The following is a 26214-nucleotide window of genomic DNA, read 5'->3' on the forward strand; positions in this document are numbered from 1 at the left end:
TACACTCTTACTGACATTGAGCTGACTGGGTTTCAATTATGAATGTTCAAGATTTGCCCTGCTCCAGTACTTTGGCATTTCATCTGTCCTTCATGAATTTGCAAAGATCACCTAAACTAGTGTTTCCCAACTTTGGCAACATTAAGATGTGTGGACATCAACTCCCAGAATTCCCCAGGCAGCCATGTTGAAGTCCACACATCTTAACGTTGCTAAGTTGATAGACACACAAACGGGCTCCTTAGCCTTCTAATGAGAGAAGTTAACAAGGGAGCTGACTAGATTTTCTGATAGTCACTCCTGCATTGAGTACATTCACACACACATACCCTCAGTGCATGATCCTAACATTTCTACTCTTTCAAGAAGATACAGGTTGTCTCCACTTTCGTTTCTGGCAGGAACGGTGTATGACTGTACTCCAAGTATCTTAATTTGAGAAATTCCCAATTCCCTTGCATTCCTTTTGGCCTCGGGATTTCTGCCCAAAGAATCTTGATTAGTGCTTCTCCAAGACTTGATACGGCTCTCTTGAAATCTAATGCACGTGTATGCATGTGTTTATTTTTTTGTAGCTCTTTGAACTCCAATATGACATAATCACTTCCTCCTAAAGCTGTAATTGCTTTCATCTCATCAAACCATGCTTTCTTATTGGTTAGAATCAGCTCTGAGAGACTCAATATTTGTATTCTTCTTAAAGATAAAACTATCAACAAAATGACTGAGAAACCATGTAGTTCTGGCCCAGTTAGTTTTTATATACGGTAGATGCCTGGATACTTAAAATGTCTTATTATTACTATTTCTTCCAGAAAGTTGAGTAGTTTGTCCAGGATATTTTCTAAGATAATGTTTGTAAAATTTGTGCGTACATACTCTGAAAACTAAAAATGCTACTGAATTATTATTTATATTCATATACAGAATTGTGCAAATGTTATGGATAGATTAATAAATTAACATTTATTAGATTCAGTCATGGGTGTAATTTTCCTATTGTAGATTTTATTCTTAAAAAGTCCTGGTAATTGACATTGATTCCTGATAATTGCACAAAATTATATGTGTTGTTCTGCCAGCAAAAATACCATCTAGAGTCTTTTTTACTTGAGGCACTGGGATAATTCTTGTGAATAAGTACTTAAGTGATTTGCTGCTATCCTGGTGGTCTCCCATCCAAGAACTAAATCATCCAATCTGTTTAATTCTGTCAAGGTCAGCTAGCAGTTCCACATATCATAGCCTACCATTTGTATGTTTCTGGATTAAGGGGAACAACAAAACTTGCACTGCTTGTCTTGTTACATTATAGACCTCCAGTTTGTCCCTGACCTTCTTGCAGAAGGCAAAGTTATAAAAATGGGTGAGTCGTGAAAGAGGAAAAACCTCTCTCTGCATAGTTCTGTCCCCAGACTAGTATTTTCCACAAAGGAAGGAAGCATTTGTTTTTGTTTTGCTCTGCAAGGAGGAAGAAGTGTTATTCTGTGCAGGAGAATGCAGGAAATAATAATTCCCCATCATTTGCATGAAGAAAGGCACTTCACGCATAAAGAATGAAAACAAGTTCGAAGGCACAGTCCAACTCATGCTTCTAAAGATCTGGGGATCAGCCCTCAAGGGTTTGCTGTACTAGATTTATGCAGTTGGAAACTGTCTATTTCTTGTTGTATCTGAACAGGGGCCTTAGTGTTACATAACAGTCCTTTGTATATATCTGTCTCTGACTCTGTTTCTTTGTAAGAATGTTTACCTTCCTCTTCACCCAGATTACCATCGCAGCTAAGAAATATAAATGGAGCAACAGGATCTTCTCTCAGAGACAAGCTTCTGACATTACCATTTAGCTTGCTAATTAACACACATATTATGCCAAAAATGCACAGGATTTGCTTTTAATCTGAATGCTAACTTTTTCCTAAACAGGTTAGCTTATAGCATTTGATTTAGTAGTATCTACAGTATATAGCTAACCATCATAGTTAACTGAATGTTTGAATTTCCTCTAAAAATATTAATGTATACAACTCTTCTAGTTAATTATTTAGGTTTTTTTTTTAAAAAAAATGTACTGCCTCCGGTTATCTGAAAATGTGTATGTTATGTAGGTGATCATGCATATGCATAGTCTTTATGAACACATGAAAATAAAAAATAGTACATAATGTCAACATAAAGTTTAATTAAGTCCATTTCAGACAAAGCCCCTTTATTTGTGGAATTGCTCAACAGGGTATCAGCTAAGGATATGGACTTCAATTTAACAATTGACATCAGGAAATGAGAACTGGTATCTCCAGTGAAAAATTGGAGAACATAGAACAAAGTTTGGTCATTTGATTTGAGTTAGTTTCCCAAAAGATATACCTTTCTTAAAGTGGCACTGTGAACAGCCAATGGGATGTTTTTTAAAAATTGGATAATTGCTCAACATCATACTGCATTGCTCAATACATGAAATTGTTTACCTACATAAAACCTGAAAGCTCAAAATCTGATCAAAAAATTATTTTTATTTTTATTTTATTGTGTGCCTCAAATAGTAACTAACAGAAGACAACTAAGCCTATTAAATATATCCTTGATTTATAACCACAATTGAACCCAAAATTTCCATAGGTAAGCAAGGCAGTTGTTTAGTAAGTTCTGCTCCATTTTACAATCTTTTTTTTGCCATGGTTGATAAGTGAATCACGTGGTCATTAAGCAAATCTGGTTTCCCCCTTTGGCTTGCTGTGAAGGATACAAATGGTAAACAAGTGACCCTGTGACAGTGCACCTGTCAGTTGCCAAGTGCCCAATTTTTGATCACATGACCATGGGGATGCTGCAACAGTTGTAAGTATGAAAACTGGTCATAAATCAGTTTTTTCAGTGCTGTTGTAATATCAAAAACTCACTAAATGAATGGTTGTAAGTGGAGGACTATCTGTAATCTATCTAGAGCTTTTGGGCTGTAGAACATGAAATTATTATTATTAAAGCTATTATGGTGTTGGCCTTCATTCACATCAAATTCTTGGCAAAAACCTAGGATGTTATAATGTATTGGAGTAGTATTTGTGCAGATTCAAGGAGTGTGGCGTTTTGTAATGGACAGATGGAAATTTTTGTTAATGCACAGATTTTGTATTCCAAGGCTTTTCAGTATGGTACCCAGAGTACCAATAACCACTGGGACCACCACTCCAGTTTATGCCATGATCTTTTAAGTTTGATTTTCAGAACTTGATATTTTGTGATTTTCTCCAATTCTTTGTCTTCTTTTTTTTTTTTTAATTTGATTTATATGCCGCCCTTCTCCGGAGACTCAGGGCGGCTTACAATGCGTTAAGCAATAGCCTTCATACTTTTGTATATTTATACAAAGTCAGCTCATTGCCCCCACAATCCAGGTCCTCATTTTACCTACCTTAGAAAGGATGGAAGGCTGAGTCAACCTTGAGCCTGGTGAGATTTGAACTTGCAGTAATTGCAGGCAGCTGATGTTAATAACAGTGCTTTAGTCTGCTGCGCTACCAGGTCTTCTGTTTTATTCTCTCCTCATATTGCCACATTAATTATCCAAACTTCCTCCTTTTCAACAACAGTTAAGTCAGGTGTATTACATGCCAAGACTTTTATTAGTTTTTATTAAGAAACCCCATAATATTTTAATCTGTTCCTTTTCAACCACTTCTTACCCAGTTTTCATTACTGGCACATTATAATTTTTACATATTTTTACAGATAATTTTTACAATTTTAGCAGATGACTTACAGTGTTTGTCAATGACTGAATTTTGATTTCTGATTTTCCATAAAGCTTCAGATCGTCCATAGAAAGCAAACATGTATTTTCTTAGCATTTTTTGCTGTTTAGTAGCCAAAATTTGTTTTCTTCAAAATTACTGAAAGTGGGATTATAGCAGTGACAAATGATAAAGATGATAATGAGTTTCCCTGGAAGATACCTCTCCTAATATTGACAAGCCAATATTTTTCATTTCCAACCACCTGTCTTCTATTATTTCATTATTTTTTTCTATAAATATTCTGATGTTTTTACTGACACCAGTTGTTTCCAAACATTTGCTGATACAACTATGTGGTTATGATCAAACTCCTATAAGCAATCTAAACCATATGTAAATTTGTTTTTCAGTTTTCATAATTCTCCCAAACCATTTTCACAATCAGCACTTGATCTTTTGTCCTGCTGCTTTTCCTTTTATTGCCTTTGTGTTTTACTGGAAGGGTATTTTCTTTCAAATAATCTTGGGAGCTTTATGCTATTATTCCTCTAAGTAATTGAAACATTGTAGGCAAGCATGTTATTGGTTTATAGTTTCCTGATGTTTTCCCTTTCACCGGGGTGTGTTTTTGTTTTTTTTTTGACTCAGATAAATTTTGCCAGGTAGTAATCAGTTGCTGATGTCTTCTTTATGCAATAGTTCATTATGCTATTTAGTTATAATTAGATGCAAGATAGTCAGATATTTGAGCCAAAAGCCCTTCTTGTTCAGTTCCAGGAGATTACCCAGTTTTCAATCCTTTTCACTTGACCTTTCTGCTGTTGTTATATCCAGCCAGATTGGAAGGCTATGATGGTAGAATAGGAGGATCCTCCTAAAACCCACTTTCATCTCTACAGTTTTAACTGTGTTCAGCTCCAGATTGTTCTGGCTGCACCACAGGGCCAGTTGTTCAACCTGCCATCTGTATGCAGACTCATCACCATCTCAAATGAGACCACTGAAAAGGACTTTGCTTTTTTCTACTATGACCTCATACTGATTTTTTGCAACTCAGATATTTTAGCCTTATCCATACCTTATGCCATGATGCTACAAGACTGTTTTGCTTGAGAAATTAATGTCTGAAATGCTGATAACTTATTTTCTCTTTTGCTTCATACTTTGACATTTAGGTGGTAGTTCTTATTTTAGTCATTGTGTGCGAGCCTGTATTATTTTGGCAGATGGGCAGTATAAATTATTTTTAGATGACATGTTAACATTATGATTCAAATACATTATTTTAGGATTGTAAAATGACTTAATTCCAAAGTGAAATTACAATACAGTAGTTTTAGCTATTTATGATGTGAAACTTAAACTCAAGCACCCTTCCCCCAATAATATATGACATCTACATGAGAGGACCCTTTGATATTGAAAACTGGCAGTGTTCCTCAGTGAAACGCTTTGGAAACCATGATGGTTTCCTGTCATTTCATAATCATAGCCAAAGCTGTCTTCTAGTAACTTTGATAGCTTCTTCTATCCTCTGGCATATATTTTAATGTCTTGGTTATTGAATATAATTGTTATGATGGGGAATAATCATTATTTGTTATGCAAGTAATGAACTTAAAATCTCGTTTTCTTTTTCTGTAATATTGAAGAACAATTATAGATTGGAGCCATGCTGCTAACTGCATAGCAGTGTAGCATAAAATCTTTTAAATTACAGGTAGCAGCTATATAGGTAGACATTGATTACACTATATCTGCAAATCATTCAGGAGACATTAATCCACATAATCAAAATGGAGCAGTACACCACATAAAATTGTATCTTTGAGATAAATAATCCATTGCATTTAAATTGTCTTCAAATATTTCTGGTTTCAGGGACTAGAAATCAGTTATCACTAATGGTGATTAGTTAATTTCATAGCATAGTAGATATACTTATTAGTATAGAAGAATTCTCAACCAATTTGACTTTTTTAATGAAAGCTTAAGTTGATTTTTGGAAGTTATTTTTTTGGCTTGGTTCTGTTGATTACTTTAAATTAATCTTCAGTAAAGAGGGAGATATGAAAGCAGAATTAGTCTGTGTGGTAATAATTGGAGCTGGCTAAAACTTTCATCTATATACAATGGCTTTGGAGATCAGAAATTTAATACTGTACTTCTGTAGAAGCAAAATAATTTCATCTGTTAATGTGGCATTTTTAACTAATGTGATATCTTCAAAGAAGTCTCAAGTAATACTAAATTGCATATGGGATGATTTTCCTCTTGCTTGTCATCCTTCTGGATGAGGATATTAATCATCAGTATTAGTCTCCTCATCCAGGTGCTTCCCAGGCATGTTTGGGATTACAATTCCCAATTTTTCATGATATCATAATTTTACAGTATAGTTCTGTAGGTATAGTGAGTTTTGGTCTCAACACATTTGGACAAGGAATGGTATTGATAAACCTGTGTGATTGTACATATTATTCATTGCTACAATTGCTGCATTAATCTATGACAGATCTTAGATTTGGAAATATGGAGTCAAAATAATAATTTTAGGGATTACCCTTAAGGGCTATCAACGCTGATTGATTGGACCTACACTATTTATTCTGTACTTCATAGTTTATGTGGAAATATATATTTAAATATCTCAAGTTTAGTAGGTCATTTTTAAATCATGTGTCACAATGTATTCTACTTGGTTTACAAATTTAAAATATGCAGCCTTTTTTCTAGCTAGTACTAATTCCTCCTCTGCTGTTCTGTGTTGGAAGAACATTCAAGATTGACTTGATTAATGGCAATACAGCATTTGTATCTATTTCTACTGAAGCTTAAAAAAAAAGGTGGTCTGTTTTAAATAGACAATGAATAAAAAGGAATATGCAAAACATCTCTTCTTAATTTTTCTTGATCCAAAGTAGTCACCTTCTACAGTTCATTTTTTAAAGAGAGGTTGCTTTGTGTGTGTGTCTCATGTGACATTTGGTATCTTTCAGTTCACTGAAAGCTGTTCGTTGTCAGACATGTCCTAATGAAAGGGGTGGTGAATTTTGAATAATGCCCATTCTCCTAGTAGTCCTTGTATATCTGATTGGAGCAATGGGAAAAATGGTGCTGAGAGTTCCAGAGGGAAGAGATAATCAGCAAAATATCACCTTCCATTAGTAGAGGTTTCTGCCAGAACAAAGCACAACAATTCTTTTTGTTCCTAATAGTAAACACAATCTCGTGTCTACAGCTGGAGAAACAATAGGACAGTGAAGTGTTTTATGTAAGTCGAGTAAATCTGAGAAGGCTCTGTATAGAAGAGGAAAAGTTATGGTTGGTAATAACTAACTTTTTTCCTCTTGCTTTGGGCAGATCCGTGTTTATATATTCCTCGTTTTGCACATATGCTCGAGTTTGGTGATAAGAACCATGAAGTCTCCATGACCGCTTTAAGGCTCCTGCAGCAGATGAAGAGAGACTGGATGCACACAGGTCGACGGCCGTCAGGGCTTTGTGGTGCAGGTATTGCAGAACTCGTGAATTGGAGTGTGTGGAGTGGCAACAGCTAGTGGCGGCAAAGAAATGTGTTATGTATATTTCATTTTGTAAGAAGCAGTTGCATATGTTCACCCTTAGAATGTCATGCTTTTAGGCGAATCTGTACATACAAGTTTAATGTCAAGATGAATCAAGTTAGATATAAACTTTAGGAACTAATCTAACCCTTGGCCATAAACCAGAGTATCACAGAGGTCATATTATTCCACAAGCAGAAAGTGTAGATTACCTATAAGGCATTGTATAAAAGTTGTATAAAAGAACATGAAAACAGTGGATTATACTGAATCTAAATCTTATGTTTTAACTGAATAACTGATAGTTATTCATTCTAATTATATTTAGCAATATCTTGGCATAAATATATTAAGCGTGTATTTATTAAATTTGTTTGCTGCCGAGTTTGCCATGATCAGGGCAAGTAGGTCAAGCTACAGTACTTCCATGGCCTATAAATAAGAATATTTTAGAACCAAAGTATATACTATAGGCAGATCCATGGGACAAAACCCTAAAACAGACTTTTCTAAGGAAAAATTACTTTGGGAAGAGAATTCAATTGGTAAATTGCAAGAGCTGTTTTTGCTTTCTCCAATGTCTTGGAGAGGCAAGTATGTTTGAAGCAAAAAAGGGAAAAGTGGCTTATAGGGGGCACTTGGAACACAGAAGATATAAGTAGAAGAAGTATTGTGCTGCACTTCCATTTTTCTGTTATTTTGCACATGACATCCTGCTACAGTGGAGTGAAAGACTGGACCTGTTGGACAACTCTGGCAGAACTGTTGAGAGACTTGTTATATCAGACTTTTCTCCTCCAAACTGATTACCACAATAGACCACTTCAAGAACTTATCCCTGATTCTACTTTGGCTCTTCTTTCCTCTCTGCCTCTTATTTATTTCTTTTGATTATAAGCTTGTGGGTCGTGGTCCTGTCTTGTTTGACACAGGTATTAAGTAAGCTATTACAGGTAGCCCTCGCTTATGAACATTTGCTCATAAACTGCTTGAAGTTACAACCGTGCTAAAAAAAATGGAATTAAGGCCCGTGCCTGAAGTTATAGCTGTTGCAACACTCCCCCTCACATTCACATGATCAACATTTGGATATGTGGCAGCCAGCCTGCATTTTGGACCACAGGGGCGTTGCAACTTCTCCCACCTGCCTATCTCTCTCCCCCCTCTCCATTTATACCTTTTTGGACCCCTGCTTTTCTGTGCTCTGCCGCCCCAGCTTATCCTTGCTTTTTCTTGCTCCCAGTGCTGATGATGCATTCACGACCTGATCTTTCATGCCAACAAGCCCCACTGCGAAGCCAGCAAAAGCAATCTGGTAAAAGCAAACCCTTTTGCATAAAGCCGGTGAAAACAATGCGCCATGCTGCTGCGATGGGCTTCCTTCTCTACCACAAGAAGCAGAAGCAAGCAAGAAACAGCTATAGATCTGCAGCATGCCAGAAAACCCACCCCAACCCGACCCAGCAGTATGGTGCAAATGGGCTTGCTTTTGTCAACTGCGCAGGAAGGGGCTTCCTTTTGCTGGCTTGCTTTTTCTTCCTCTGGGACAAGGGACAAGGTAGGCATGCCTCCCTCATCAGCAGCGAGAATAAGAAGATGGGGAAGATAAGTTGAGGTGTTGAAATGCAGAATGGTGAGAGTGCTGTGTGACTGCTGCTTCCTGGGGCATGATAATAGTCCCAGAGCCACGTGAATAGGATACAGGATGGCCAAACAACAGATATGAGGGGAGATTTTGAGTCAGTCTCTTCCCTTTTGAGGTTTGGGCCTGAGAGGGACCAAGGCCAGAATGGTTTAGATTAGGTTGGGTACTCCCTTAATGATCCATGAGTCTGTGAGTGTTAAGATTGCTGTCCAAAGGCACATGATACAACCGTGCTGATTTGGCAATTTAAGTCCCAATGGTGGTAATAAATCAAGAATTAACTCAACCTGCTAAGAAGTGGTGGTGGTGGGAAATAAAACTACTTTAAAATAGTATGTTAAATAAATAATACATTTAGGCTTCTGAATTTTTAAAGTGAAGAACACAGTATCTAATTAAACTATTAATGGTTTGAATTAGAGAGAAAGGATGTGTAGCCATTTTAGAATAGAATAGAATAACAGAGTTGGAAGGGACCTTGGAGGTCTTCTAGTCCTACCCCCTGCTTAGACAGGAAACCCTACACCACTTCAGACAAATGGTTACCCAACATCTTTTTAAAAACTTCCAGTGTTGGAGCATTCACAATTTCTGGAGGCAAGTTGTTCCACTTATTAATTGTTCTAACTGTCAGGAAATTTCTCCTTAGTTCTAAGTTGTTTCTGTCCTTGATTAGTTTCCACCCATTGCTTCTTGTCCTACCCTTAGGTGCTTTGGAGAATAGCTTAGCTCCCTCTTCTTTGTGGCAGCCACTGAGATATTGGAACACTGCTATCATGTCTCTCCTAGTCCTTCTTTTCATTAAACTAGACATACCCAGTTCCTGCAACTGTTCTTCATATGTTTTAGCCTCCAGTCCTCTAATAATCTTTGTGGCTCTTTTCTGCACTCTTTTTGAGTCTCCACATCTTTTTTATATTTCTTTTCCTTTTTTATTTCTTCCCAAGTAAAATATTTTTAGTTGGCAGCCACCAATTAATATTTCAATTGTGGCTTTCTTCCTGCACCTAGTAGAAGATGAACAGAATTGTTGAGATATAGCAATAGCAAGAGGACATAGACTTATATACCACTTCCTACGGTAGTGCTTTGTAGCCCTCTCTTAGCAGTTTACAGAGTCAGTATATTGCCTCCAACAATCTGGGTCTTCATTTTACCGACCTCGAAAGGATGGAAGCAGTGGTGAAATCCAATTTTTTTTACTACTGGTTCTGTGGGCGTGGCTTGGTGGGCGTGGTGGGTGTGGCTTGGGCGTGGCAGGGGAAGGATACTGCAAAATCCCCATTCCCTTCCCACTCCTGGGGGAAGGATATTGCAAAATCTCCATTCCCACCCCACTCTGGGGCCAGCCAGAAGTTGTATTTGTTAGTTCTCCGAACTATTCAAAATTTCCACTACTAGTTCTCCGAACTGCTCAAAATTTCCACTACCAGTTCTCTAGAACCTGTCAGAACCTGCTGGATTTCACCCCTGGATGGAAGTCTGAGTCAACTTTGAGCCAGTCAAAATCAAACACCTGGCAGTGGAATGCACAGTTAGCCTGCAAATACTGCATTCTAACCACTGCACTACCACGGCTCTTATGAGCTTTTCTGTGTTGTGGAAAATATACAGGCATACAGTATCTCCCAACTTTAACATAAAAACACTGTTGAGGATCTCTGAACCTCAAATTGAAACACTGGAAGCACTGAATGATGTTATGCAATTACTTTTTATTTAGATAATTTTGCTATGTAAATACGGCATGGTAAAAATGGAATATATGTACAAGTTTTGAAATAATGTGGGAAAAAGCAAATGCATGTGCTATTGTGGTGTTAGGACATTTTCCCCTAATTGTGTGTGCGTGGATAAATGTGTATGTATGCAAGGAGGCGGTCTATCTAGGTCAAATAATTTTTAAGGTTGAATATTTGTTTGGGCTGACGTAATATTTCTGCATGCAAAGTAAATTTTTATAAAATTCCAGTTTAATCTTTCTGCAGTCCATCAGTATAGAATTTCCAATGCCGCTTATATGATTTAATGTATTCCTTTGCTTCCCTCCACCCTGGGTGCCTTTGTGATGTGATTCTTTTTTTATGTTCTAGCTCTTCTTGTTGCTGCAAGAATGCATGATTTTCGGCGCACTGTTAAAGAAGTAATCAGGGTGGTTAAGGTTGGTGAATCAACATTAAGGAAAAGGTAAGTCAAGCTTGTAATTTGCTTTATATTTTACTTGAGATTAGAGCATTTCTGAAATTTATTATTTGCTGCATGGGAAATAGATCTGTTTTCCCTTTCTTTTACGAACAGAACCCCATCCTTTGATTAAGCCATGTCTTATTTGGGGCCAAGGAAGTGTACTTTCTCTGTCACAGTGGATGCTTCCCACCAGGATGGCCCTCTAGAAGACTCTTTCTTAGGCTTTGGGTAGGCTGGTTGGAGCTTCCACCGGGTGATATGATATCTCTTTTATGTGTTGACTGGATTTGCCATCTGCTTAGTGTTTTGTGTACATTTTAGTTTTATATTGTTTTATCCTATGAGCTGCTTAGAGTCAGTTTGGAGTTGGGCAGCATCTAAATGAAACAAACAAGCAAATAAATAAATAAAATGTAGCAGATTTACATAGAATTTCATTTTTACACATTTTTTGTCAGAGAGTTACATAGAATGTCATAATAGAATGTGATCAATACTGCACATGAGAGTCTAACTGGAGCTGAATCCAAATATTGACTGCATATCGACGGTAGTTCTTCTGTCTCATATTTTGGAAATTGGATGAGCAGTTGCATTTCAGAAGCTGAAATTTCATTGAGGAGATAGTGTTGAAATGACAGTTAAACATAAACATTTAGATTGGAACTAGCTACCTGCAAGCAATTGATTTGTGGAACTGATGTGAGTCATCCATGTTTCCTTCTATGTCTAAATCAGTGGTTTATGTTGCAATCCTAGGATATAACATTCTGGTCTGTTATAGATAGGCTGTTTCCTTTCCTGTTAAAAGATACTTCTTCCCAGTCATAACTGTAATTAAAATACAGAGCAGAAGCTTGGTAAATCCAATTTTATGGGTTTATGTTGGCCCAAATCTCAGTAATGAATATATTTCTTTAGTCTTGTTCTGGAATGCTTATGGGATCTGCAAAAGATCACATCTTAAGAAAAAGATATTAATTCAGTTGCTCCTAACCAAAGCCTACAAATAGATGGTGCACCTGAACCTGCAGGTTTCCCCATAAATTACTTCTGGAAATGTATCTTTTTCTATGTATAAAGTGTCTGCCTATTTTGAAATAAATGGAGAATGACATCCTTCAGGAAAGGGAGCTTCATGCAAAATTTTTGCAAAGTACTAGTGGTTATGGCAGCTGTTCAAATGTCATGGTTTCTACAGGGATGTAACGATGTAATTGTTTTATAGTATTTTATTTTTTATTTTTAATTATTTAAAGTAATAAATTGAACATTAAAAAAAGGGAAATTTAGACTTTGGTGTTGTGGACTGTTTAAATAAAATCCATAGGACATACTTACTTTTTGCAGCTAGATAGAATGGAAGCTGATTCTCTCTTCAGTTTGCTGAGAATAAAAGGTTTCTATTAAGCCCCAGCACTGTTTAATTTCAAGAGCACAGCTTATGCAAATGTATCAGCTTTCTGAAATAATGTAATTTGGGTTTGTGTAATACAAGTATTCTGTGACTAAAAAATGCCTTTTGATGTGCTATATTTAGGTTTGCAAGATAGTGATGTCAGATTATTCTTATTGTTTTATATATAAAATGTAGTTTCTTATTGTTTTTCTTGTCAAACATAATTATTTTGTAATACCATTTTTACTCTTTAATAATTTGCATTTACAGGGAACCTTAAGTTCTATTGTAACAGAAAACTTCCTGTTTTCCTGTTTACTAGAAAGTAAATAATTCCAGTATTAACATATTCATTTTGAATTACTGTATTTACAAAGTAAAGTTTAAATTTTGCCTGAAATTATTGAAATTAATAGAAGCGGCTTAGGTGAATGATTATCAATATATTCCAATATTAGTTTTGATAGTATTTTTTTACTGTTATAACCATAGGTCATAACCTCACACAATGCAAAAATCACTGACTTAAAATACACATTAAAAATAACAAATAAAACCTCAAACGTAGTTTGTATAAATAAACTATGTAGGAGAGAATAAAAAAGCCTATAATAAACATGGCAAAAGGATCACAAAATTTCTGAAGTAAACAAATCTGCAAAATATAACCCTCATTACTTAGATGAATCAAAAGTTGACATGGCTTTGAGCAGCTGCTCAAATAAAGACTGTCACAGCTGCGAAGGTCATTCTATTCTTAGGAAACAAACTTTCTAGGGGGTTGGTCAAGCCCATTTCCTTTTTTGACATTGGAGTAAATATTTCATTGTGGCTGCTAAAAGAGGCATGATGAGCAAATAATGAGGAATATCACCTTTAATATCCCATGCAATGAAGTCATAGGCAAAGGTTGTAGGGAATTTGCCTATAATTTCTATCCAGTATAGCTAAGGCACCTCCTGTATTCTGTTTTATCATGTAACTGCTGTCAACTAAAGAGGGATATGGATCAAATAATTTCATTTAAACTTGTTCTTCATAGCACACCATTGAATAGTCTTTTTTTGATATATAAATTGATGCAAATTATTGCACTAGGCATCTTGGATTTATATGTTTGTCTTGCTGTTAAATGATGTACAATGATTTGCATTCTGAGCAGATATCATTGATGGGATGCAGGCAATTGGAAGTTGACTTGCAGGTAGTCTCTGGATTCAAATCCTAACTTGCCTAGAGTAATTGACATGCTTGGAATAAAACTTGACATTGGGGGTTTTTTGTGTGTGTCATATCAGCCAAAATGTGACAAAACTGGCTGATGTTGTCCTTATTATTGGCAAAGAATGATGCATTTGACACAGCTACCCTTATACCTTCTATATCATATTAAAATAATTTTATGTGAAAGTCTCAATTGACCAAAATCATGATGGCAAGCAGAGTTCTATATCTTGAGTTCATTTGGTGATGACCACAATATATGCATATGGAAGATTGTGACTTTGAATGTAAGAGAAATATGTGAAAAAGCATATGAACGATCAAAGGAGATAAAAGAAAGCAAAAATATTTGTTATGCATCTGTGAAACAAAGAGAAAGGAAAAGGATGGGAAAAATATGAAATCCAAGTGATCTGCTCTGTGGGGTGGAATTGATTCATACATGAAGGGAAGTGAAGGTATATATTTAATTATGTACAAAATGGCTAAAATGTCTGCCAGAAAGAATGAATTTGGGTCATCTAAGTTAATTCACATTAAAATAGGTAGCCAAAGGCAGTCCTATTTTAATACTGTCAAGATTATATTATTTCAGAACATTTCTCAAACATACTCTCATCACTACTTAAAGGTAATCTCCACTTACAACCACAATTAGGACCAGAATTTCAATAATAATTCATGACAGTCATAAATTGAGGAACCTATGTGATTGAACCTGTTTTTATGACTATGTTTACAGTGCAGTTCAGCAAATCTTGTGGTTATAAATCCAAATCCATTTTCCCAAATAGGAATTTTTAGAGCTAGAAACCAGCAGAAAATGTCACAAATCTCAGTCTTGTGATCACAAGACACTGCAAGCAGTTGTAAATGGGAGCTGCTTTCTAAGTGCCCAAAATGCAGTCGTGCGATGGGGGAGGGGGGCAGACAGGTCATAAATCACCTTTTTTGATTACTCCGAATGATTACCAGTATATTTGACAGCCTTTAAATATGACCTGAAACAATTGGTTCAGAATGCAACAGCCAAAGTATTGACTGGTCTACACATGATGTATACAGTATGTTCCAAGTCCAGCATAGACTTCTTATAAGTTTCCAAGTGAAATTAAAGTACATATTTTAGCCTATAAAGGTTTTTTATGACTTTGTAGTGAGGTATTTGTAGTATTGTCTTGCACCTGATTCCCTAGGAGAAATTGCATCATCAGCTTGTGAAGATGGGGATACTTTTCAATTGGTGCATCTGCATTACAGAACAGCCTCTTCTGAAAATATGATCGGCCCCCATGCTTCTAGTTTTTGGGTTATTAAAAACTGAACTATTCTGAAGAGGTTTTGAAGTTTTAGGAGACCTGGATCCAGCTAATTCTGCATCCTACTTCTCCCAGTAGCTGGCCAGATATCTTTTGAAAACTCAGAATCAAGACAATAACTATCTCCCACTTCTTTATATTATTCTTGACTAGAAGCATGGTGCTTCTGGACTTATCATGACTTACAGCCATCAATAGACTGAAAGGCTTGTCATTCTAATTGAATAGTTTTTTAGCTGATCAACCTACTGATTTGTGGACTTATCCTCTATGAATTTATAAGCCTCAGAGCAAGCTAAGGCATAGTAAAAACTCTCTTTGAAAACCATCATTATAATTTATTTAAGCTTAAAACCTGCTGATTTAAGGCAGTAATAAAGCTTATAGCTAGTAAGACATTTTGCAGTTTCCAAATGATTCAGAAGGATTATTGGTATACAGTTTTCATTTTATTTGAGTGATAGCAAATGCATTGAATTGTAAAAGAAGCACATTCAGTTTAGCAGTTGTTTAAAATGAAGGCGCGTGAGTACAAAATTTGTGCTTTGAAATGTTTACTCAGGTCATGCACATCAACTAAATTGACAGTGTTATTTACTTTGACAAGGTAAACGTGACAGCTGAATTATTTTTCCAGGATCTATAATTATAGCTGTATTTATCACAGATTCGTAAAACATGATTGATGTTTCTCAAATAACCTCACATTATATTGCATTTATCAAGGGCACATTCAAAACAAATCTTTTTCACTAAGCTTCCCTGAGCTCAATATTTTTTTCTTGAAGCATTTAGATTTTTAAAATGCCATTAAGTAGCAGTTGAATTAATAAGTACTTATTTCATGTAACTCTCTTAAATTGTGCAAGGATCTGTTTATGAAACTGAGGGCCTCTGACAAGTTGCTTGAGATTTTATCTGGGAAAAATTCTGCATAGACTTCTCATTTGTTTTTTCTCAGCATAGACTACCAAAGAGGAACTCTTGATCATATACATTAAATTCAGAATCTCCAGATTCAGTAATTGACATCTCTGTCTAAGGCAAGGAAGGACTCCTGTTTGAACCAATATTCTTTTAGTTCAATCAATGGTTTTACTCATATACCGCAGCTTCCTATGTATTGGGCTTCGCACAGTCATACAAGAAATTTCTAGATGCTGACTCTTCATTGCGAAACTGGCTTACTCAGCAGAAAGCTGATACAAATAGTTTAATTTCTTACTTTCAGACAAGAATGAAACTACAAAAAGATCTCCCTATCTTCCTACTTTGACTAGCATCAGGTTTATGTCACACGCGCACACACACAAATTGTGTTCCTAGATGCTAATTGTAATCCCTTCCATCTTTCTGAATCAACAGATCATTGGCTGTTCCTTTCCTGGGATTGTGAGGCATCTGATATATGTTTAACATAACATAATATAACACAACACAACACAACACAACACAACACAAGGTACACAATACAACATAACATAAAAAAACATAAAACATAACATATAACGTAATGTAACGTAACATAACATAATAGTCTCAGTAGCTAAGGAACTCTTAGTTCTTGTGCTAACGGCTTTATTCCTTACACCATTTCCATATCTGCTTCTTTTTGTTTCTCTTTAAATCTGGCAGTGTCAGCACTTCTTTTCTTCTGTCTGTCTGATTTTTGATGGCTAGAAGGTGTTTTTTCCCTTCTTCCATCTCCATTTCTTTGATGGAGCTGTTGAAATCTCTCTCTCAGAGCAATCCTGACTGGTTAATAGAAAGGAAAACTACCCAGTTACAGGAAATGGATTAATAAGCTTGTCATTCGACTTTTTTAATTGTTCTGTAGAGGGGAGAAAGAAAGCCAGATGTGATTTTTAGTAACAGTGGGAGTTGGGTTTTTTTTTTTTTTTTTTTTTTTTTGGAGAGAGAGAGAGATGCTTGTAGCAAACCTGGGTGCAATCCATTTGATTCTACGTGGCTTGAAGATCCTGAAATGAAAGAAAGCAAATGTTCAGCAAATAAAAGTAGGTGATAACTCTAGGCATCCTGAACTGGTAAAATCTTAGTGGAGGCATGAACTGAGTTGTGATTAGCAAACTCAGATACAAGTAAAAAGTGAGGTCATTTGTCTAATTGGTACTTTACATGGCAGTGAAGGTTTTGCTTTATGCAAGCATTTGTGCTCTCAGATTTTCTGCTTGATTATTGATGATGGGCAAGAGTAGCTGGAGTTTTCTATAGTTTCCAAAAAGATGCCATGAATTGGGGGCCCTGCTGAGAAATGAGATGATGGGTTCTGGAAAACTTGCTGAAAGATCAGTTGAGGCAGAAGGGAGGTGACAACAGGAAATAAAATAGGCTTTTTGAGAAAAGAGATTATGTATCTCCAACAGGGTATCCAGTTTTGTAACATCTGATAAGTCAGTTAGAATGTCCAAAGAAACCGTATCCCAAGCTTCCTATGTGGAGGAAAGGGGACATAACAATTCAGATGGTCAAAGTCATAATTGGGCAGTGTCACAACTGGGCAAGTCACGGAAAAAAACATTGGTCATTTTAAATATTTCAAAGTCTCTGGATGACTAGCTGTCATACCAGAATCACAATACCTGTTCCCTTAAGGAAAGATGGACAAAGTGTTCCTGAAGGTTATCTCTATGAGTCTGCATACATGGATCTTGCTGTACTATGTAGGATTGCTGAATTAGAGAAAGAATTTCTTTTGTCACTCATGGGTGTCAGAGGAAAAGAACATTTTTTGGGTGCAGAATGAAAGAAGTAAGAAATTCTCTAGTTTATGTGATAAATATTCAGACTAATTGTTCTGCAAGCTAGAATATAAGAGAGATTGAAGTTCAAATAAAGAAAAATGTACCCACTGACCTGGCACCGTGTGAGCTTGTGGGCAATTTGTAAGCGTTCTAATTTTTTGTGGCCAATCTGAACTTCTGTTGGGTATTGAAGACCTTTGAGGATGTTATCTATACTGTAATGCTTCTTTGTTAAATAACATAGTTCCTTTTGTTTGGAAGGAAAGGAGGAACAAGAACAAGTTGCCCTTACACTCTTGACTAGATTGTAAAAGGGTGGTTCCTAAGGCAAAATAGAAAATGTATGGTTTGATAAGAAGATGGGAGAATATTTAATTTAATTTAAATATAAATTGAATTAATTTTAATTCAATTTATATGCCGCCCCTCTCCGAAGACTCAGGTTGATAAAATGGTTGATAAGAAAGACTGCTGGGTATTAGACTCAGATTTGCAGTTATCCAACATGGTCAGATGAATCAACACAGCAATGATAGGAATAAATTTACACCTCCCACAATGAGAATCAAAAGTAGCTAAATATTGACAGGTCTCTTACATGTGAATTAAACTGTTAGCTCTTCTGAGATTAGTAAATCTCAGTTTAGTAAAAAATATGTGTGTTCTGCAAGCAGTTTAAGAGTTCTATTTCAATAAGGGAAAAGATAGTAATCAGGGGTGGGTTCTACTTACCTTTACTACCGGTTCGCAACGGAGTCGCACGTGCACTCTTCTGTGCAAGCGCAGAAGCTTCTGCACATGCGCAGAAGCATTTTGATGACATCAGGGTCAATGGGCAGAGCCTCCCGCCAGTTTTACTACCGGTTCTATAGAACCAGTGCGAACCGGGGGCAACCCAACACTGATAGTAATTCCTAATTATTACAGAGCTCAGAAGTTGGCATTCATGGATCACACACAAAAAATCATCCCTTGTTTTTAAACCCAAAAATGTACAAGTGCTGATAAGAGGAGGGGCATTTAATTTGTTTTAATATGATCCTTGATTTCCATTCAGCATATAATTTTAATAATATAGTCAAATCAAGTGTGGGCAGTCATTGGAGAAGTCTGTGGGCACATGGTCTCCCATCACACATGTGGGTGTATTAGGTTTTGAGAAATGTTCTAGAAACTCCCTGCAGTTTTTTAATTGTGATAGGCTTATTTTAGGGCTTGCATTTTAATTTTCATGTGTTTCCCCAGCGTGTCAGGAAAGTGTTGTCATTTTTAAGTATTCTTTACCAAAAGAGTCACAAAAAAGGGGCTTCATATTTTAAATAGTGTCTCTAAGATAAATCTCTCACAGAAATTTAGTGTGACATGGAGTAAAAAATTTTTTACAGTATAAAAAAGAAAATGAGAGATATGGGAATCCACTTTTGACCAATAGCAGAGTTGTGATAAAGGCAGTTGTGAAATGAGAGCCAGGAACTAGAAATCATAAGCTGTAGACTAGAGACATGCATTGGTCCTCGACTTTTGACCAGTTGTTGAACAAAGTGGCTGTTAAATTGAGTGCTTCACTCAATGACTGCAATCCTGTAAATCCTGGTTGCAATTGTTAAATAATTTTGTAGGATGTTAAATGGACATATTCCCAGCTAAGGAATGTGGGATGGCTGGGGAGAGAGTCACTAGGAGGCTCAGGAGCAGAAAATCTTCCCTGATGAAATCCATGTAAGATTTTCAGGGCCTGAGTGGAGAGAAGCTCATGTGTAGCCAGTGCTGGACTTCCTGGGGCTTCCCCCATCCTTCTGTGTGCTTGTTTCCTTATTGTTTCCTTATTATGCTTGTTTCCTTATTGTTCTGCTTCTCTACTCAGGAACTGAAAATCCCCTCCACTGAAATCCAAGCAGGATTTTCAGTCCCTGAGCACAGAGACCCTTGGGTGCTGCCTGCACCAGGCCTCCCAGGGCATCCTCCCCCTGTCTGAGGCAGCCCATGTTCCTTATCTTAACTGCACTACCTCTCTGCTCTCTGATTGGATTTCAGGTCCCTCTTGTCTCTGGGGGATGGCTGAAAGAGTTGCCTGCTGAAGGAGTTCAGTTCTCCTCTAATTTGTGGGAGATAAGTCCTCCAGTGGAATAAAGGATCAAGTCTTCAGGATCTGAGTTAATTTTCTGCAAAACTCGCCGAAGGAGTTCAGCTCCCTTTGGTAGGCAGCTCTTTCAGCCAGCTCCCAGAGACGAGAAGAAATCCTCTCAATAGGCAGCATCAGCTTGCAACCTTCCATTTTGCAAGCTGCTTCATTGACTTTGCCTTTTTGGGGAAGCCAGCAGAAAAGATTGCCAATGGCGATCACATCATTATGGAGTCCTTGGCAACCTTGGTCCCGTAAGTGGGACCAGGTTGCCACATACCCAGATTGCAATCACATGACCACAGGAGTGGTGGTACAGTGTTTTGCAATGGCTGGAAGTGCTTTACAGACCATGAATTACCCTTTCCAAGGCCATTGTAATTATAGACCGTGGTTTAAACAATTGGTCATAACTCAAGGGCTACTTGTACTGTACTGTGCCTATCCAGCCAAACTCTCAGCTTGATAAGGAAATTTCTATCTTGTGTCCTGCTTACAGGATACCAGTGACTGAGGCTGGATGAGTAGAGTTCATGTAGAGTTCCCTAACTTTTACTACATGACAAACTATGGGTTCCTGCCCATAGTTTGGAGCAGAAAGACAGCATGAACTCTTGATTCTAGATAAGGAGAGGAAGATGACACTCAAGAACATTCTGGTTTGGAATGTAGATTTGCTCCTTCATGCCTGTATTCTATTAGTGTCACTATGTTTCTGAAATATTGCTTAGGACGTAACTGTGTGGTTATTTCTACCTCCCAATCCTCTGAGCACAAGCCATGAATATTTTCTCAGCATAGTATGATAGGGTGGGTACATTGAATAAAAGGCATGTGCTGTTGCACGAGCTTGTAGCCAAGAACTGAAGGCATTTTCAACCTCTAGTATTACTTTATAAGCTATACACATTCTTAGCCTGCATTGATAGTCACTGGAGAATGCATAATGCATTTATATAAAATGACAATTGCTTCAGCTTTAGGCCTGTGAAGAGGTAAACGAGTTCATGTAAATTACAGATCCTAGCAAGCACTGTACAAAATAACAAAAGATGCTTTCAAGGATGGAAAAGAGTGCTGTTCAGTTTTCTATTGTGTAGTGTGCCAAGTTTTGAAATTTATCATGAGCTTTGTATTAAACAGAGCAAGCAAGATAAGGTTATATTATATATCTGGGAGAAAAAAAATCATACAATATTGGTGGTTAGTAGATATGTGTCAGTTAAGATAGATCTTAAATCAGCTGTCAAGCAGATGGCTGACTTTGGAATTTGGGATGTTACCAAAAAGAAAAGAATGTTGGTTATGAATGGAAATAACTTGGCTTTATTTGGTATCTGGCTATGAGTTTCATTGGGTACAGATCAAAATGATTTTGCTAAATTAAGTAGTGTCTTGAACTATGTAAAATGATTTTAAATTGTATCATTGGGTGAATCGGACACTTTTTGCCAGTGTATTGGACAATAATCCAATTTACTGTAGGTAACTCTTAATTTTCTTCTAGTAAGACATGAGCAACAGTCTCTTTTTATAGAGTAAGTGCCATTTTCCAATTTCCTTGAGGAATTTCTTTCCTTTTAGCAAGCAATTTGTTACACTGATAATAAATATTTCAGGCAATACTCTGTATTTTCATTTTTATGCTCATTCCTTTTAGGCAATAGTCCACATTACTTTTGGTTTTTAGAGTCACAAAGTCATTATATTTCATCTGATTCTGTTGCTTCATTGTTTTGCCCAATGACTAGCATTGATGTATAAATAAGAAAGGAAGAAGTGGGTTTCTCATGGCATGTAGCAGTGAATATTTATTATGATCTTCAGTGCAAATCATGAATTTGCATGGTGAGGACTTCTGCCTTTTTAATAAAAAAATCTGGTAAATGCAGAACATATATTCTTTCATGTCTTATAAAGACATATTCTTCTTCCATAAATGGGGATCAACTATCCTTGGATTCAAAGTGAAGAGCATGCTTATTGCATTATTGGGATTTCTGAAAGACATTGTCTTCTCAGCAAAAGCTGCCCACTTGTTAAAATTATTGATGAAGGTCTTTTTAGTTGTTTAATCTTTTTATCCATTATCCATTTTACTTTTTGACATGTAAGATCCTAGCAAAAGGTATCACCCTTGCAATGGCAGATATATATGATTACCAAAGTCCTCCACAATGTCCACCTGTGTGCCAAGTTTAGCAAAATCTATGTAGCTACCCATTGGATGCCTTTTGTGGGGTAATTTTCTCTGAAGTGTTCTCTTCCGAAGTTTGTGAAATGCATAGTATTAGATCCTTTAGGAACCTGCTTGGACTGTCTATCTGTCTCACCACATCTTACTTATATGAATTTTGGATGTATGATACAATGTTGGTTTCCTTTTTGGTAATATGTTTTATATTCTTTAAATTTATAGCTGCTTTTAGTTTGTTTTAATTATTTGATTAATTATTTAATTTTTTTTCCAGACACACTTTAAGATGCAGTATGAGGAGCAGTATAGATTAATAGATTAACACGTTGTTCCTTGCACTTTAAGCAGAAGTAGATGAGAAATGCTTATTGAAAATAAAAGATTACTGATCTACAGAATGGTATCAATGCTGACTACTCCTGTGTAGGCTGTATCTAATATTGTATCAGTGAACTTTCGGTCGTATAACCAGATCGTATAACTATATAGACCATTAAAATGGACTTACTCTTAAAAAGTTTCCAGAAGTGCAGTTAATTATATCACATAGAGAAATTGGATAACATCTGCCTGATTCCCAGTTGCTCACAAGGCACTGTATAACTTATAGGCTTAATGTTTAAACCCTACATGGCTTGCATTTCTAATATTACAAATTTATTTGTGCATTAGGATCTACAGGACAGGTTTTCCCCCCCCCAGAAATTTCCTCCCTTCTGTATCAAAGGGTCTATATCAGGGGTCCCCATGGACTGGACGCGGCACTAGTCTGCAGCATCCCAGAAACCAGGCTGCCCATACAAGCGAAGCCCTATCAGCAGGATGCAGGCAGCACACAAAACCACGCCCCCTTCGGTCTGCGGAAAAACTTGTCTCAATGGAACCAGTGCCCAAAAGGTTGGGGGCTGCTGGTCTATATGGGAAATGACCTTTTCTTGAGCTGGTCCCAAGCTGTGAAGCAATTGTGGATGAAGACAGATTAGTTGCCAATAAGTAAATAAATAAAGCAGATACAAGACCTTAGGTAATAAAGACATCTTGATATCAGCAATATGTCCCAGAAACGAAAATTGATCTCAACTTCATATGAGCTCACAAGATATAATTTTACATTACAAGATGTAACTCATTTTATTTAATCTAATTAATTTAGTGGACATTTTATTTCCCCATGTTGTAATTACTTACAATGCTTTATATTAATCATAGACATTAATTTGGGAGCTATGTATATCTAAATGAACAATTATGGTGAAGCTCTTATTGTGAAATACTCTAAATTACAAAAAAATATCTAAATCCAAAAAGGGATTTGATTGTGTAAGTATTAAATGAGATTATTTTTCCCCATTTGATACTTATATACCAGTTTAAATAGATAGGGCCATTATAGTTGGTCAAAAGCTTTTAACGTTTAAGATTAAAATGACTAGTGCATTTTTGGTGCATTTCTCATTAAAAATACAATTTAAAATTCTAATAGAATCTGCTATTTGTCCATCTTTAGTAAATCTATCTTGATCCAAATTTATATAATCAGTAGTTAATTTGCTTGATCTTTTGACCAAATAAATTATAAAAGTCTTTTGATTTTATTCAAAGTACAGTTGGCTGATAAGATTCAGCTCCGTTAGTTTTTGGTATCATAATTAACCACTTGATAACATGAATCAGAGATGTGATTATCCTGTAGTACTGAGTCAAACAAAAGAATGAAAATAGAGGGCAATTATTTTTGGAATAATTTGATAAACAGTTACAGTAATATTATCACTTTATTTAATTACTTGTTATATTTCTTTGGAAGATGGTTGCAATATGTTCTATGAGCTGCTTGCTAGGAGTGACGGTAATTGAGTGTAGAAAATCATTTATTTAAATGTACATGCTCTGATGAATACAGTTAGCATAAAGCTGTATACTATATATATATATACACACACACACACACACACACACACACACACACACATACATACATACACACACACACACACACATTTCTCTCTGAATATGCTTTAACAGAGTTATTTTAATCTATGAAGCTTTCTTTTTTAATTTATTTGCTAATAAGTCATATGCCTTATTGCCATGCTAAAATTTCTGTTAAATACATATCTACTTGGAGGCAATTTTATTACATTCCAAGACATCTAATCCTCTTCTCTTTCCCTCTAATCCTCTTCCCCTTTGAATCATTTTTATTAATGTCTTTATAACCTATATTTCTATATTTTAACTCTACTCTCTTCTTTTAAATAAAGCAAAAAAGAACACACAATAATTAACATTATCATTAAAATTATAATTAACATTTCTTAATAAAACACTAGTTTTTAATATGTGTGTGTGTGTGTAAACATATGTGTTTGCATATGTTAACAGAACAGCTATATAAGTAGTACTAAAATATAGAAGGCTATATATTTTCATAATGTAAAACCTATATTATGCCAATTGGTAGGAAGATTCCAGTGGTTGCATGGAAAAATAGGTATTATCTCTGGAAGCTATTAAATACATGAGAATTATTCTCCCCAGGAAAATATTTACTTTAGTAGGTGAGAATATTTAAAAATACATTATCCAAATGAAACATATTGAAGAGAACAATAAGAAATAGCCCTGTTTATGCAGGATAATTAGTGTTGTGAAAATAAATCTTTCCGGCAAGATAGATACATATTTTTAAAGTAATGTTTATGTTGATTCAACATAAATATTTTAGACAAATTGATAAGCTAATGGTTAAATTCTCCTAGAAAGAACAAACATTTCAGCCTCTGAGGTCTTCCAATGGCAGACCTCTCAGTGATTGTTTTGAAACAGCAGCATTAAGTAAGAGATTTCTGGATTCCTATATATCAGTTTCAGGTAATCTCAGAAAGTCTTAATTAACATAATAAGTTTTTAACATATTATAGTTGTTAGATGATAGGGTTCTTATAATCTGTCTTGAATGTAATCTGCATTGGCATAATCTTTTCCTTCCCCGCTTCATCCTAATTTAAATTCTATATCAACCTAGCCACTGGATCTGATGAAGTGAAGTGTGGAGCTTATGTTTTTAAATAAAATTAGTTGAAAAAGATACTACCAGAGTTCTTCAAACTTACAAAAGATTTAAAGCAGGGGTGTCTAACTCGTGTCGTCACAGCATCATCACGTGACGTATCAGGACTTCCCCCCCTTTCACTAAGCCGGGCGTGGGCGTGGCCAGCGTGTGACGCATCTGGCCCATGGGCTGCGAGTTTGACAATCCTAATTTAAAGTCTGGAGACTAATTGTCATTTCAGGCTTAGACAGCTTAACATAGGTTAAACTTGCTTGCAAAATTAGGTTATAACGATTCTTAAGTAAAACTGGGTTAATGACAAGATGTTTACATTTTGAAAAAATGTGCAGTTTGTTCCTGCATTTTGATACACACTTCAAATGGAAGAAGATTTTGCTTGCCTATCTTGCCTATTGGTCATTAGTTTTGGTGGAATGGAATACAGAAATAAAATGAAACGTCTGCAAGTAAACAAGCTCAGAGAGCACCAAGGATTCCGCAGTACAGAAACGGATTTATCTCATATTTGTATATAGTTTTGTTGCGAAAAATTTTGTATGTAAATTTTGACTTGTATATTGTGACAATCATCCATTAATCTTTTAATATATGCTTTTAGACTTACAGAATTTGAAGATACACCTGCAAGTCAGCTAACAATAGATGAGTTCATGACCATTGACCTGGAAGAGGAATGTGATCCTCCTTCATTTACAGCTGGTCAACGAAAGATAAAGATTCAACAGGTGAATTTTTCAGTTGTTCATTTCCCTAATTCTTAATTCCTTTTGTAATAGGAGTTATAAAGCTCTGCCATGCTATCTTCATAATTTTATCCTTCACTCTTTCACATCTGAAGCCCAAAGTGACAAAAAATCCCATACGTATAGTATAAGCATATGTAACACCAGTAAACTATGTAATAATGTCTTCAGTTCCCTCACTGCATCAGTCTAATTCAATAAAAACATTCTGAAAAACAAAAAGTATCAGAATCTGCTTAA

General features: G+C 36.0%; 1 protein-coding gene across 5 annotated transcripts in view; it reads left to right on the forward strand.

Annotated features, from left to right (window-relative positions):
- BRF1 (BRF1 general transcription factor IIIB subunit) overlaps positions 1-26214 on the forward strand; it is a 220274-nt gene that overhangs the window by 101485 nt on the left and 92575 nt on the right. For all 5 annotated transcript variants that reach the window (XM_034433593.3, XM_034433597.3, XM_034433595.3 and 2 more), the window contains 3 exons: positions 7098-7247; positions 11039-11132; positions 25830-25956. In XM_034433593.3, coding sequence (XP_034289484.2) covers positions 7098-7247; positions 11039-11132; positions 25830-25956 — 371 coding nt within the window. The remainder of the gene's footprint in view (positions 1-7097; positions 7248-11038; positions 11133-25829; positions 25957-26214) is intronic.

Source organism: Pantherophis guttatus, chromosome 1 (genome assembly GCF_059756535.1).
Source record: "Pantherophis guttatus breed Tessera chromosome 1, ASM5975653v1, whole genome shotgun sequence".
Taxonomy (NCBI): domain Eukaryota; kingdom Metazoa; phylum Chordata; class Lepidosauria; order Squamata; family Colubridae; genus Pantherophis; species Pantherophis guttatus.